Source organism: Onychostoma macrolepis, chromosome 09, assembly GCF_012432095.1.
Source record: "Onychostoma macrolepis isolate SWU-2019 chromosome 09, ASM1243209v1, whole genome shotgun sequence".
Lineage (NCBI taxonomy): Eukaryota > Metazoa > Chordata > Actinopteri > Cypriniformes > Cyprinidae > Onychostoma > Onychostoma macrolepis.
This window is the reverse complement of record NC_081163.1, coordinates 4304340-4320415: the sequence shown is the minus strand read 5'-3', so window position 1 is coordinate 4320415 and position 16076 is coordinate 4304340. Positions and strand designations below refer to the sequence as shown.

Here is a 16076-nt window from a genome sequence, read left to right as displayed (position 1 = left end):
TTTTCCGTAACACTGTCAAGCTAAAAGTTTATTCAGTAAACCTCGCAAAACCCCACATCTGAGAGACTATATTTGGACAAATTCCAGGAAACTGATCCCTGGATATATGCCTTCATATAATAATAATAATAATAAAAAGTATAGCATAATATAATATTTATATAAATAATAAATGTAATTATAAAGAAAGCAATATAATTTCAATATATGTATATAAAATGTTTATTATATATACATAAAATATGGATTGGATGCAACATCACACCATGGTTAAAAAGACTGTAGTGGACACCAGCATTATATGGTTAAAGAGTTGTTTTTCTGTAATGGAAAAATAAACTGCTGCAGTTCTGCCCTGAGTTCAAGTGGCACATACAACACAGATTCGGGACTAAATCCATGCTCATGAGGCCAGAAAACTTGAAGAAAAATAAATTCTGCCTTATATTTGCAGTCGATGAACTCTAAACAAAGCCATACTTATTGCATACTGAATGGTTAAAAAAAAAGAAAAGAAAAAAGAGTAGACATTATATAGCATGTACTGTGCAGTACGAAGTAAGCAGTATGTATTCCACCCAGAATGCAGTTAAACAGACATACACTACATTGTTCTCACATGACCTCACTGTTATCATCTTGGAAATAAAAAGTTGCAGTTTTGAGTCAATTTTAGGCAAAAATGTTCTAATGTTTGCCAACCAGGTCAACTAAAGAGGCAAAAAGAGACACAATGAGAATGCAAGGTCAAGCCCATTGCACTGTGGGATTCAGTATTCTGTGCAGCGTGCTTTGCTGCATACAGAAAATGTGCATATATATTGTGAAATCTGTAGCCTGACATTAGTGTTTTGAAAAGTTTATTTATTTCTGTGTACATTAGGAATAATCTTGCACCATTATTAATGATTGATTTTAATGTTGAATGAACACTGCATGTAGTCATATCAAAATATTTCATATACTGACACTTATAAATGCACTTTATATGAAATTACAGATGAGATCACAATTGAGCAACAGCACACATCACACCAGTCCTTCTGTCATGATCTTAAAGCTGCTCTTGCTTTGTCCAAGATGTCCTTCCTGATGCGTGGATAGTTGGGATGTGCGTCCAAAACCTGAGGGTGTGAGACGCAAGAAAGAAAAAAAGATGCAACAGGATAATTTTTAATTTTTAAATTGCATTGAATATATTTTTAGCTTTTATTTTTTTGGTAAAGTTTTAAATATAATATAATAAATTATATACAATTCAAATAAAGATGATCCAAATATAAAACTACTGACTATTCAATTGATTTTAAATATGAAATATATTTTAAATGTATTGCCAAATATATAAATTTGCAGATTTTGGCGATTAAACTTATTATCACTGAATAGTTTAAGGTATGGTATGGTCTGTCTAGAAAGGTTTAAACATTATTTGTAAAAATAATTTTCTATGGAAAAAATGTCTGGGATTTTGCTTCTGGAATCTGACCGTTGGTCTCAGTACAGTATTTACTAATTTAGACGTTTATATTCCCAGCAGGATTTCTTGCGTACTCACTTTATGGCACACATCTATAGCATCCACGTGTCTCTTGGCCTTCAGGTAATTGAACGCGAGCTTGTAGCCTGGTAAACAAACATCATGCTGATGTCAATAAGATTTGTGAACACACACACGAGAACAGTACAGAGCGTCGGAGGGGCTTTAATCTTACCGATAGTGGGATTGGTTTGATTGCTGTACTTCCAGGCCATTTCATAATTCATGGCAGCATCTCTGAACGACTGCTCCTTCTCCATAATGTAGCCCATGTACTCGTACGCCTTGCAGCAGGACTGTTATAAAACATGTTAAGACATCACTATGTAAGTGTTTTTAATATTTTGGATAGGGATGCACAATATTGGATTTTTGCCAAAATCCGATATGGCGATATTTCTCAACTAATTTTGGCTGATAGCCGATGCCGATATATTTCCTTTTGTTTGGAAACAACACCAAGTCTCTCCTGTGCAGAAATTCTAAGCAAATTATTTTTATTTTTGGTTAGTTTTTAACAAGAACTTATTTGTTAAAATTAAATAAACAATAATGAAGTTATTTTATAATGACAGTACATTGAAGCTTTGAAAACAACTATAAATAAACTATGTATCAATCAATGCATTTGTTTTTTCAGAAAAATGCTGGGTTAAATACAACCCAGTGATTGGGTTGTTTTCAACCAACAGTTGGGTTAAATGTTTAACCCAACCTTCTGGGCAGTAACCCAAACGCTGGGTCAAAACAACCCAGTCGCTGGGTTTGTCCATATTTTACCCAGCACTGGGTGGTATCAAAGACTATTGAATACACAAGACGTGTCACTCGTATAGTTTTGAATGGGGAAAAATGCAATGCTCAATATGGCCGCTCAATCGCAGGAAGCTCGCCTTCTGAATGAAAGAGCCAATCGCTAATCGGTAAAGTCAGCGCTTCACTGCAGCTGCTGTTAGAAGTCCCAGTTGCTATAGAAACAGTCAGCATTCTGTGACGTGCACGTAGGACTGCGCATGCGCACTGGCTGATCTAGCCTGAATAATAAGCTTTTTATAACGCTATTTGAGCAAAATAAACAACATTTATGATACAGTTGTTGTCAGATTTCTTTGGTGATTTCAAATATGAAATTTAATCGTAAGCTTAGCTGAACAGTTTTGGAGAATTTGATGTTTCCCCATTCAAAGAGATAGGAGCTGCACTTGGATGCCCGAGAGGCGTTTCAAAGATGGCCGCCGAATGACATGACTTGTCTTAAAGATACTTTGGTTGTATTTACTCCAGCATTTTTTAGAGTGTAGATGGTCTAAAGCAAAAGATTTGTAAAAATTCTGAAAATTTTTTAGAGCTCATAATTTGTTTAAAAAATGAAACATTTCACATTAATGAATAAATCAGTATATATAAAAAGTGTCACGTTTGTGACTTTTTTATTCATGTAAGCTATAGATTTTGACCTTTAAATCAAAACATACTCATGATTTTATGACATCAATTACTGCTTTATTTAATCAGAAATATTATTTGTGTATTTTACTTTCATTTTATGAAAGAGGCTAACAGCGCCCCCTACGGAATTAAAACGCCTTACCGAACAGGACCCGGGGGAGGTTGCCGCTGCAACACATGCTATTACTGTTTACTCTATCACACACCGAACGCATCATTCTGTACCTGCATTCTCAGATTAAATGCATCGATCCAAAACAGTTAATCTAATGTTTTGTTAATCTAATTTCATCATTCAGGCAAAACTTTGCTTCAAGAATGAGCCACACTGCTGACCTGATCTAATCGCTAGCACACCCTGAGCGCATGTGAGTTATTCTTCTTATCGGCAAGACATATCGGCGTAATTTTTCATATCGGGCTGATGCCGATATTTACATTTAAAGCCATTATCAGCCGATTCCGATATCAGTCCGATAATATCGTGCATCCCTAATTTGAGATATTCTTAAAAGTTTGCAAACAAGTTTTTTGCACACTTTTGGATTTTGTTCATCAAGTTACAAATAAAAAGAGAAAATAATCAAATTTGTTAAAGGTTTAATTCACTAGATCATATAAAAAGAGACATTTTCCCCTGTAGTCACTAATTTTAACCCTTAAAACTAATTTTTATATTCAAAATGGCATATTTAAACATTTTTGGCTTAAAATGGCTTAAATATAACTCTACACCCATACCTCACTTAGAATACGCTTTGCTAATGATATGAAAAGCCCCATTCTGCAAGTTGATGGGATTGGTTAGGAAACAAACACTTTCAAACTGTGAGAGTGATTTGCAGGGAGGGTGGGATTTTATGACTTCAAAGCTAGTCTCTCAGAAATCACCTACCCTAGCTTTAAAAATACTTATCTTTTACTATTTTTCAGCTGAATTTTCAGCAGAAATCATGATATATATATACTGCAGCTGAATGAATTCAGCGTCACCTTGTTGTGTCGTAGGCATCTCTTCAGCAGCTCTCCTGCCATGTCGTATTTTCCCGACTGGATGTAGATGTCAGCCAGAAGCAGCCAGCTCTTTTCAAACTCGTCCGCATCAATAATGTTCCAGTTCATCTTGGCGATGCGTTTGAGCTGGTTTCGGGCTCGAGGGGTTTGCTTCAGGATCATGTAGGCAGTGGCCATGGCCAGCAGTGCAGGAACATGATCTTTCTGTAAAGAACAAACAGACATTTAGGGGTAGCTGAGTAAATGTCGTTGTGAAGAATGAAAGAAGAGGATTGAACAAATGGTAAAGTTTGGTGTAAGTGATACTGAAATGGAGATTTCTGACTTCTGATTTCTTGAGAAACGGCCTTTAAAAGATATGCATTATAACTGAAATCTACAGACACAAATAGATAAAGTATAATAAAATAAACACCTACTGTAAACGGGTATTCTTTCTACTTGTCTGAAAAAAAAAACATGTTATGGAAGACCAGTGCCTGAAAAAATGTTTTGCCTATTGTGTCTTGCCTTTATAGGAGTAACAAAAGTCTGCTGAATATCATATACACTATTTGTTTAAAGGTTTGAGGTTGGTAAGATTTTTTTTTTAAATGTTCCTGAAAGAAGCCTGTTATGCTCACCAAGGCTGCATTTATTTAATAAAAATACAGTAAAAAATGTAATATTGTGAAATATTATTACAATTTAAAACACTGTTTTCTATTTGAATATGTTTTAAAATGTAATTTATTCCTGAATCTGAATTTCTAGCATCATTACTCCAGTCTTCAGTGTCACATGATCTTTCAGAATTCATTCTAATATGCTGATTTGTATCATTATCATTGTTGTTTACTGTCACTTTTGATCAATTTAATGCATTGTTTCTAAATAAACATTCTGAACTCAAGTCTATGTTTGTCTTGAAGGAGTGATTCAGGCATATATAAAAGAGCTGTGCATGTGTGGGTGTGGGTGTGGGTGTATTTAACATATCCATCATGTGATGTCCACACACCTCACTGTTTGCGATCTCAATGAACACGTTGAGAGCTCTTTCCACGTTGGCTTTCTGTTTGGTGGCCAGATAGCAGTAGTTCTCCAGGATGCGCAGCTGTACGTGTCCTGCTGGGGTTTGTGGCTTCAGCTCCTTTAAGAGCTTCTCTGCCGTTCTCACGGCCAGCTGCTCTGACTCCTGCTTCTCTGTAGAGTTTCTGAACACAAACAAATGAAATGCATAATTTGTGAAAGTGCATGTGTGCAATACAGCATATACAGAATAAAGGACACTAATGGGATGCATCTTGAGTGACGGATCAGGACGCACCCCATATCTCCATCCAGGTTCTCAAACACCTCTCCTCCTATGGTCTCATTGTCAGGGTTGAGACAAATCTCAATCATGTTGTACACTGCGTTCTGGCCCCAGTCGTTGTCCTTCCTGGCTTTGTTAAAGTGGCGTAACCCATCGTTAGGTTCACCGGTGTACCTTTGAGAAGCAGATCAACATTCATGTCCTTATTGTATTCAATTCATCAATCAAAAGCTAAGACTGATGCCATACATTTATCATATGCATATGACTAATCACAATCAAGTATTCCAGAGAAATAATTCACAAACGTTGTCAGTAATACTGTGATTTTTTTTTTTTTACAATTTCAAGTAACTTTTCTATATGTATATGTTTTAAAATGCTAAAATGTCCCACAATTCTTCAGAAATCATTCTAATATGCTGATTTGTTGCTGAAAACATTAATTATTATTATCAATGTTGAAAAAAGTTGTGCTGTTTAATATTTTTGTGGAAATCACGATAATTTGAACAGATTTTTAATTTTAGTTTTTTACACGATAAAGGATTCTTTGTTAAATGGAAAGTCCAAAAGAACAGCATTTATTTGAAATATAAATGATTTGCAACATTATAAATGTCTTTACTGTCACTTTTGAATTATTTAATGCATATATCTGAATAAAAGTATTGATTAATTGAACAGTTTGAAACATACATATATATATATATATATATAAATAAATATATGCACACACACACACACACACACAGTCATGGCCAAAAATATCGACACCCTTGGTAAATATGATCAAAGGCTGTGAAAATTAATCTGCATTGTTAATCCTTTTGATCTTTTATTTAAAAAATTCACAAAAATCTAACCTTTCATTGGATAATAAGAATTTAAAATGGGGGGAAATATCATTATGAAATAAATGTTTTTCTCAAATACACATTGGACACAATTAACGGCACCCTTTTATTCAATACTTTTTGAAAAATTTCCATTTGCCAGTTTAGCAGCTCTAAATTTTCTCCTATAATGCCTGATGAGGTTAGAGACACCTGACAAGAGATCAGAGACCATTCCTTCATCCAGAATCACTCCAGACCCTTTAGATTCACAGCTCCATGTTGGTGCTTCTTCTCTTCAGTTCACTCATTTTCTACAGGGTTCAGGTCAGAGGACTGGAATGGCCAGCAGACGCTTGGTTTTGTGCTCAGTGACCCATTTTTGTGTTGTTTTTGAGGTTTGTGTTTGGATTATTGTACGGTTGGAAGATCCAAACATGGCCCATTATAAGATTTCTAACAGAGTCAGTCACTTATGATTTTTTATCTGTTGGCATTTGATAGAATCCATGATGCCATGTGTCTAAACAAGATGTCCAGGACTTCCAGCAGAAATATAGGCCCACAACATCAAAAATACAGCAGTATATTTCATTGTACACATGGGGTACTTTTTATCCTTGTGTTCACCAAACCCATCTTGAGTGTTTGCTGCTAAAAAGCTCATTTTTTAGTTTCGTCTGACCATAGAAGCCAGTCCCGTTTGAAGTTCCAGTCGTGTCTGATAACTGAATATGCTGGAGTTTGTTTTTGGATGAGCGAGGAGAATTTTTCTTGAAACCCTCCCAAACAACATGTGCTGATGTAGGTGCTGTTTGACAATTTTTGTTTAAGGTTTTCTGACTACGAGACTCAACTATTTTCTGCAATTCTCCAGCTGTGGTCCTTGGAGAGTCTTTAGCCACTCAAACTCTCCTTCTCACCGTACATTAGGACGATATAGACACACGTCCTCTTCCAGGCAGTTTCGTAACATTTTATGTTGATTGGATGTTGATCTAGCTCTTTTCTTAAACCCACTTCACTAATTTCTGAAGCTCAATTATCTTTTGCTGCACATCAGAAATATATTCTTATATATTATATATAAATATATTATCTAAAAATCAATATATTACTGACCCACATGACACGAAGATATGCAAATGAAATGTAACTTGTATATGAAGTGTTTTATTTTGACTGTAAAATTAAAATTAATTCATACTTTAAAAAAAAAAATTATTATATGATTTAGTATATTAGCTTTCATTAACTAATGAACCCCCAGGGGTTGGCAAAACCTTATACGGGAAACCTTATATTACCATCATAAAGCATAACCCTCTATTTCATGTTTTATAGTCATACCACAGGTAGAGCCCTTGGCAGTAGTTGTATCCAGGCTCAAACTTGGCCCTCGACGAGTGTTTCTCTGCCATCTCGAGGAATCTTGGAACCTCCTCCAGTTTGCCGGCTCTGCGCAGCAGATCAATGAGGCGGGACAGCGTTGGGTAGTTGTCTAGGGGAAGAGATTAAATGAGTTCATTACAGCTTCCTGGTTGCTTAGGTTTCCCCTGCGGCTCAGACAAGTATCTGGAAGGAAAGCTGAGGGGGCTGTTGCAACAACGGCGTTATCGTTTGAAAGGTCAGGAGATGAACAACACACCTGGTTTCCTTTCCAAGAGCTGCTGGAAGTGAAATACAGCCTGTTCATAGTCCTGCTTCCTGAACATAAGATCTGCCATCATCTAACAAACACAGAGAAGAGAAGTTCACCACATATCTGCCTAGCAAAGCTATAAGAAAAGGAAAAACAAAAACAAAAGAGCTGTGGGAGAATATGCAGGTTTTAGTGTAAAAATATCTTACCATAACTGAATGAAGAAAAAGTTTGACTTGAACGTTTATATGCAACTGTTTAAATCAATTTCTATGGAGAAAATGAATGAGAATTTTCCTTCTAGAACTCCATCTCATTGGTCCATTGGTGTGAAGTTGTGAGAGAGGAGTATCTGTTTAAGGCAACTGACCAGTGTAGCCGACTCGTTGACCGGATCGTTCTTCAGAATGGCACTGCACTGCTGCTGACAGGCCTCGACATCATCCAGAGTAAGATACAGCTGAGCCAGTTCCAACATCACCTGATCAAACACACATTTACTTGCACAGCTGTTCACAGGGGACACTGAAACGTCTGCTGCTTTTGAAATGAATCATTATATTCTGTCGAAAAGTTTCACATTTTTATTTACATGCATTTTTTATTTAAGCGCATTCTAATGCATGCATTTAAAAAAAAAATTATATTATATATGTTCAATTTATTATCTTGCACATTAAAAGGAAAAAAAAAAGAACAGCAAAAAACATTTATTCATTTGGCACATGCTTTTAAGTCACTTTGGATAAAAGTATCTGCTAAATGCATGGATGTAAATGTACTGTATTTGAATGCTTATAATTACTAGCTTTGTTGACAAATGTAAACTGTGCTTAAGTGTAAATTAAAAAATAATAATAAATAATAGAAAAAAATAAATGTATTATATGCAATATTTATTTATTTTCATTTTAACAACTTAATATAAATGTGTTCAAAAGTTAATTTAAGTGTTATTTTAGTATAATTGAGGTACTATTACAGTTTTTACTCATATTTTGAATCAAACGTTATTTTTATTTTTCATTGTAATTTTTGTTACAGTTTCAATAATTTTGTTGTTTTTTTCCAGCATTTTTAGTAGATTTATGCATGTCTATATAGTTCATGTAACTTTTATTTTGGTTTTAATTTGAGTTATGTTAGTAAATCATGATAAACTACATAAAAAGGAGACATACTGCCTTAGGAACTAGCTGAAAAAAAAAAAAAAACAAATTTTTTTATTTTAGTTTAAATAATTTTTTGTTTTAATTTTACTTTCAGTTTATGTTTTGTTTAAATTTCATAACCCTGGTCGTAACTACCCATTTATAGTTTCATTTATACTGTTCTGAAATCAAGATGACACAATGTTTGTGCATTTGTGTCAATATAGTTCCAAATAAAAAGAGAAAATAAAATTAGGTGAAGTGCTTTTCATTTGCAAAGTGTGTACTTCAATGAATTATCTCACGTTAATCCTCACCACATACAGTAGCTCCATAATACAGTGAGGAAAATAAGTATTTGAACACCCTGCTATTTTGCAAGTTCTCCCACTTAGAAATCATGGAGGGGTCTGAAATTGTCATCGTAGGTGCATGTCCACTGTGAGAGACATAATCTAAAAAAAAAAAATCCAGAAATCACAATATGATTTTTTAACTATTTATTTGTACGATACAGCTGCAAATAAGTATTTGAACACCTGAGAAAATCAATGTTAATATTTGGTACAGTAGCCTTTGTTTGCAATTACAGAGGTCAAACGTTTCCTGTAGTTTTTCACCAGGTTTGCACACACTGCAGGAGGGATTTTGGCCCACTCCTCCACACAGATCTTCTCTATATCAGTCAGGTTTCTGGCCTGTCGCTGAGAAACACGGAGTTTGAGCTCCTCCAAAGATTCTCTATTGGGTTTAGGTCTGAGACTGGCTAGGCCACGCCAGAACCTTGATATGCTTCTTACAGAGCCACTCCTTGGTTATCCTGGCTGTGTGCTTCGGGTCATTGTCATGTTGGAAGACCCAGCCTCGACCCATCTTCAATGCTCTAACTGAGGGAAGGAGGTTGTTCCCCAAAATCTCGCAATACATGGCCCCGGTCATCCTCTCCTTAATACAGTGCAGTCGCCTGTCCCATGTGCAGAAAAACACCCCAAAGATGATGCTACCACCCCATGCTTCACAGTAGGGATGGTGTTCTTGGATGGTACTCATCATTCTTCTTCCTCCAAACACGTTTAGTGGAATTATGACCAAAAGTTCTATTTTGGTCTCATCTGACCACATGACTTTCTCCCATGACTCCTCTGGATCATCCAAATGGTCATTGGCAAACTTAAGTCGGGCCTGGACATGTGCTGGTTTAAGCAGGGGAACCTTCCGTGCCATGCATGATTTCAAACCATGACGCCTTAGTGTATTACCAACAGTAACCTTGGAAACGGTGGTCCCAGCTCTTTTCAGGTCATTGACCAGCTCCTCCCGTGTAGTTCTGGGCTGATTTCTCACCTTTCTTAGGATCATTGAGACCCCACGAGGTGAGATCTTGCATGGAGCCCCAGTCCGAGGGAGATTGACAGTCATGTTTAGCTTCTTCCATTTTCTAATGATTGCTCCAACAGTGGACCTTTTTCACCAAGCTGCTTGGCAATTTCCCGTAGCCCTTTCCAGCCTTGTGGAGGTGTACAATTTTGTCTCTAGTGTCTTTGGACAGCTCTTTGGTCTTGGCCATGTTAGTAGTTGGATTCTTACTGATTGTATGGGGTGGACAGGTGTCTTTATGCAGCTAACGACCTCAAACAGGTGCATCTAATTTAGGATAATAAATGGAGTGGAGGTGGACATTTTAAAGGCAGACTAACAGGTCTTTGAGGGTCAGAATTCTAGCTGATAGACAGGTGTTCAAACACTTATTTGCAGCTGTATCATACAAATAAATAGTTAAAAAATCATACATTGTGATTTCTGGATTTTTTTTTTTTTAGATTATGTCTCTCACAGTGGACATGCACCTACGATGACAATTTCAGACCCCTCCATGATTTCTAAGTGGGAGAACTTGCAAAATAGCAGGGTGTTCAAATACTTATTTTCCTCACTGTATATACAAATATATAAGCTATTTAATAATATATAATGTAGTATATATTTATTGCAAATACCAATGTAAATAATCAATAGATTGATTTGTGATGGTTTGCAGTCAAATGCAGGCCTGTGCCGTGTTCAAATGCAGCACCACACATGGACAGATCCAGCTGCAGAGGAACACACTGGACTCACTGATCCGGGCCACACTGACCTTGCTGTCACTTTCACAGTACACAAGCGCTTCTTTGTAGAACTTGACGGCTCGTTCGTAGCCACGCTGGCTGCTGCAGTGTTTGGCGATTTCGGCGCAGATCTCTGCAGCGAGCTGCTTCTGCGCGGGCACCGAGTCGGGCTGCTCCAGCTGAACGCGCTTCAGAACCTTCGCCTGCACATCTCTCGCCTGAGGAGGAAGAACAATTTCACAACAATTCAAACAACTGCTTTGGGCGTGAAATTAAAGGAACACTTCACCTTCAAAATTTCAATTCTGTCAGCATTTTCTCACCCTCCAAAGTATGTTTAGTTATATACTTGAAAACATACTTGTATACTACATGAAATATAAATTAGTAAATTTAGGAGGTTGTGAATGTAAATTGGTCCTATGGGCTTGAGGTGAGCTTTTGGATGCTTTCAGAGTATTATTAATATACGATTATAGTTTTTATTATTTTGATTTATATATTTATTTTGATTTATTTTTTTATTAGTTTTATTATTTTGAATTAGCTTTTATTTTTATATTTTAAGTTTTCGTTTTAATAATTTTTTGATTTTCTCTTTTGTATTTAATTCTAATTAGCTTCCATTTATTTTTATTTTTATATTTATTTATTTAATTTAAATTTAATTTCAGAATAAATACATCTCAATAAATATGACATTTTCAATATAAAATTAATATAATATAATATATAATGATTTGCTTAAATATTTTCATGACAACACATTTTCCCTCCCAGTTCTCATTACCATAAAACTAATTAACTATAAATCAATCAATCAATCAATCAATACTAAAATAAAAATTTGTACACAAAAAATTTAAATAAATTTATGTTAGTAATTTTAGTACTTAAACTTATTATTTATTTCAGTTACTTGCAAAGTAAAGTACGTTTTTAAACAGCTAACAATAACAACACTGTTTCTGAGAAAAAGACTCGACTCACTCTCTGTAAGGACAGTAGCGCTTCGTCATTTTTATTGACTTTGCTCTGGACTTTGGCGAGAAGCACAAGATAGCGACAATCTTCGGTAAGAAGCAGCAGTTCATTCACTGAAAAATAAAGATAGAAACACACAACTGATCGCACTTGAAGAAAAGCAACTGCACTGTGTATTACACACTTTTTTTTCAAAATTACATTAAGCTGAACCAGCTTCCAAACATCAATCAAAAGTGCACACCCATGTTCTCCCATGACACACCCAAAGGACAGTCCTGATTTAATTTGTCAGTCATGTGACATGCTGTTGAATACACACCCTGAAACATATAATTCAGCATTTCTAAGGTGTTGTAAATATAGTGAAAATACCCAGCAGACATGCAGTATTCCTCTTTATTGCTTAAACACACATTTCATCCCTTATCAGACTTAATTTAAACAAGCTCAAATCTCCACTAATCTTTTGGAAACAGCATTTTAAGTTCAATTTGAGTGAAGAAAAAATCTCTTTTTAGGGGTGACTGAAGTGAGATGTCCCCATTTCACAATAACTTCTGAATTTCTGAGCCGTTTCTCACCAGGATCATGTGTGAGAGCCTCTTGCAGGACTTTTTCACAGCGTTCGTACTGTCTGAGCTTCATGAGCAGGTCAGCCAAGTCATAACGCAGGAAATTCTGCTGCCCGCTCTTCAGCGCCGCCTCATAATAGTTAATTGCCTGGGAAAAGTTATATAGAGAAACTGCATTCAGAAAACTGCATTTTTAACAGAGGCAGAGGAAAATGCTTCTAACCAAGGAAGCTACGTTTACTCTTACTGACAATCCCCACTGAATAAGGCCTCTTTTTGCATTTTGAATTAGAAATACACTACCAGTCAAAAGTTTCTGAACATCTTTAATGTTTTTTAAAGAATTCTCTTCTGTTCACTAAGCCTGCATTTATTTGATCCAAAATACAGCAAAAGCAGTAAGATTGTGAAATATTTTTACAATTTAAAATAACTGCTTTCTATTTTAATATATTTTAAAATATAATTTATTCCTGTGATTAAAGCTGAATTTTCAGCATCATTAATCATGTCTTTAAGTGTCACATGATCCTTCAGAAATCATTCTAATACGCTGATTTGCTGCTCAAGAAACAATTTTTTTTTTAATTATTAAAAGATCATTTACAGTTTCAATAATCAGGGTTCTTTGATTTGAAAATCAGCATTTATCTGAAATAAAAAGCTTTTGTAGAATTATACACTATAGTATACCATTCAAAGGCTTGGAGTCAGTATAATTTTTATACTGGTGGGGGTGTAGGGGCATAGAAATTAATACTTTTATTTAGCAAGGATGCTTTAAGTTTAAATTGATCAAAAGTGATGATAAAGACATTTATAATGTTACAAAAGATTTCTATTTCAGATTAATGCTGTTCTTCTGAACTTTCTATTCATCAAAGAAAGCTGAAAAAATTCTACTCAGCTATTTTCAACATAATAATAATAATAATAATAATAATATGTTTTTTAACAACAAATCAGCATATTAGAATGATTTCTGAAGGATCGTGTGACTGGAGTAATGATGCTAAAAATTCAGATTTGAAATCACAGGAATAAATTACATTTTAAAATATATTAAAATAGAAAACAGTTATTTTAAATAGTAAAAATATTTCAAAATTTTACTGTTTTTGCTGTAATTTGGATCAAATAAATGCAGGCTTGGTGAGCAGAAGAGACTTCTTTAAAAAACATTAAAAATCTTACTGTTCAAAAACTTTTGAGTGGTAGTATACTTCTTTTAAAATAAGCTTCTTGAAAAAAAAACCCTAGCATTCTTTTGGTTGAAAAGAGATATTATTGCAAAGACTCTTCTTCACTTACCATCACATAGTTGTGGGTCTTGACAAGTGCTTTTCCAATCTTACTGGCCACAGCTCCATCTTTGGGGTTTTTCTTCAGGGCTTGTTCATACACCTCAATGGCCAGCTCCGGCTGTCAGCAGAGAACATTATTTTCATACACAAGCACCAATGTGATGACAAACAAATTAATATGTCCATCTGAAAGTTAAGGACTCATTAGACATGACAGATACAATGCTTAAGTGAAAATATTACATTTACATATTTTTAACAGTATTATATATATTTACATTTACATTTAGTCATTTAGTAGATGCTTTTATCCAAAGCAACTTACAAATGAGGACAATAGAAGCAATCAAAACCAACAAAAGAGCAACAACATGCAAGAGCTATGACAAGTCTCGGTTAGCCTAACGCAGTACACGTAGAAAGGTTTTTTTTTTTTTTAAGAAAACGAGTAGATAGAATATCGAAAAAAAGAAAGCTAGTGTTTTCTTTTAAAGAGACAAGTAGATAGAATAGAAAAAAGAAAGCTAGTGTTAGTTTTTCAAGAAAAGCTAGCAGTTAGAGAATAAATATGCAATTGATAGAGGGTCAAGTGTGTGTGGGGTTTTTTTTTTTTTTAAATGAAAAGAAGACAGATAGATAAAATAGAATTAGAATAGCGAGTGCTAGAGTTAGAGGGTCAAATAAAGATGGGAGAGATGTGTTTGTAGCCGATTCTTGAAGATGGCTAAGGACTCAGCTGCTGGGATTGAGTTGGGCAGGTCATTCCACCAGGAGGGAACAGTTAATGAAAAAGTCAGTGAAAGTGATTTTGTGCCTCTTTGGGATGCCACAATAATTCATCGTTCACTTGCAGAACGCAAGCTTCTAGAGGCACATAAGTCTGAAGTAATGAATTTAGGTAAAGTGGTGCAGAGCCAGTGGTGCTTTTGTAGGCAAACATTAATGCCTTGAATTTTATGTGAGCAGCTATCGGTAGCCAGTGCAAATTGATGAACAGAAGTGTGACGCGAGGTGTAATAATTATTTATTATTTACATAATAAATAATTATTATATAATTATTTATATAATTATATATTAGTTTTCTTGTTACCATAATGCAAAAAATAAATAAACAAACAAATAAATATATACATATATATACAAATAAAATTATTTTAGTTATGCAAAAAATATATATATTTTTTTTATTTGTATTGTATTTTTTAGACCATTATTATATATAGAATTTGTTGTATTGCCTTTAAATTGCCTTTAAATTTAAATTTTGGGGGGAAAATCACCAGTGAGAACAATGAGAATTAAAGTAGAAATAATTTTTTATAATAATAAACTGTAATGATAAAAATGTAAAAAACCGGAACAGTGTAAAAAAAAAAAAAAAAGGGTTCCAGAATTTCAATGAATTTTCCAGTCAGATAATGAATCACTGTTTACACTGTGTAGTAAATATTTGCGTGGGGATTGAGAGAGACATCGTATTAAAAGTAAAAACAAAGATCATTGCTAACTGCAACATTCAACACAAATGTAAACATTAGAATAAACAACTAGAATCTCTCCCACCTCCTGAATGTTCATGTAGGCATCACCGAGCAACAGGAAGGTATGAGGGCATGGCAATTTGTCCACCAAATCCCTGATGAGAACACAGATACATTAATGTTCTGCATGAATACGAGTGTCTGATGATTGTTTGCACAGGTGTATCAGAGCTTGCGTTAAAGCTTGTCAACACATAAATAACAACCTAGAGAGGCAGGCCTTGTGCTACACACCTAAATAGGCCACCTAAACACTATCACTATTACCACACAAATTAGTTTGTTTGATGAATTACAGTTATGTTAATAATATTTTAGGGAAAATGTGATTGTCATGAAATATTAAGTTGAATATATTTTTAAAAAATCATGTAAAAAAAAATCATTATGTATTATTATTATTATGCAATAATTATGTTGCATAAGTTTTATGTCAAATATATTAAGATTTATACATATACTGAATAAATAAGCTTTCCATTGATGTATGGTTTGTTAAGATAGGACATATTCATAGGATATATTTATGGTAGGAAATTTACAAAATATCTTCATGGAACATGATCTTTACTTAATTTCCTAATGATTTTTGGCATAAAAGGAAAATCGTTCATTTTGCGCCATACAATGTAT

The 16076-nt window shown here is 34.6% G+C and overlaps 1 protein-coding gene across 1 annotated transcript in view; it reads right to left on the bottom strand.

Annotated features, from left to right (window-relative positions):
• Window positions 1–843: 843 nt before the first annotated feature.
• The window catches only part of ttc21b (tetratricopeptide repeat domain 21B), a 28244-nt gene continuing 13011 nt past the window's right edge, over window positions 844–16076 (bottom strand). The window contains exons 16-29 of the mRNA XM_058787544.1: window positions 15466–15538; window positions 13908–14018; window positions 12606–12744; window positions 12028–12134; window positions 11067–11255; window positions 8149–8259; window positions 7785–7866; window positions 7487–7637; window positions 5313–5474; window positions 5004–5199; window positions 3983–4207; window positions 1716–1836; window positions 1559–1626; window positions 844–1124 (exon numbers count right to left, since the gene is read on the bottom strand). Coding sequence (XP_058643527.1) covers window positions 1047–1124; window positions 1559–1626; window positions 1716–1836; window positions 3983–4207; window positions 5004–5199; window positions 5313–5474; window positions 7487–7637; window positions 7785–7866; window positions 8149–8259; window positions 11067–11255; window positions 12028–12134; window positions 12606–12744; window positions 13908–14018; window positions 15466–15538 — 1813 coding nt within the window. The 3' untranslated portion in view covers window positions 844–1046. The remainder of the gene's footprint in view (window positions 1125–1558; window positions 1627–1715; window positions 1837–3982; window positions 4208–5003; window positions 5200–5312; window positions 5475–7486; window positions 7638–7784; window positions 7867–8148; window positions 8260–11066; window positions 11256–12027; window positions 12135–12605; window positions 12745–13907; window positions 14019–15465; window positions 15539–16076) is intronic.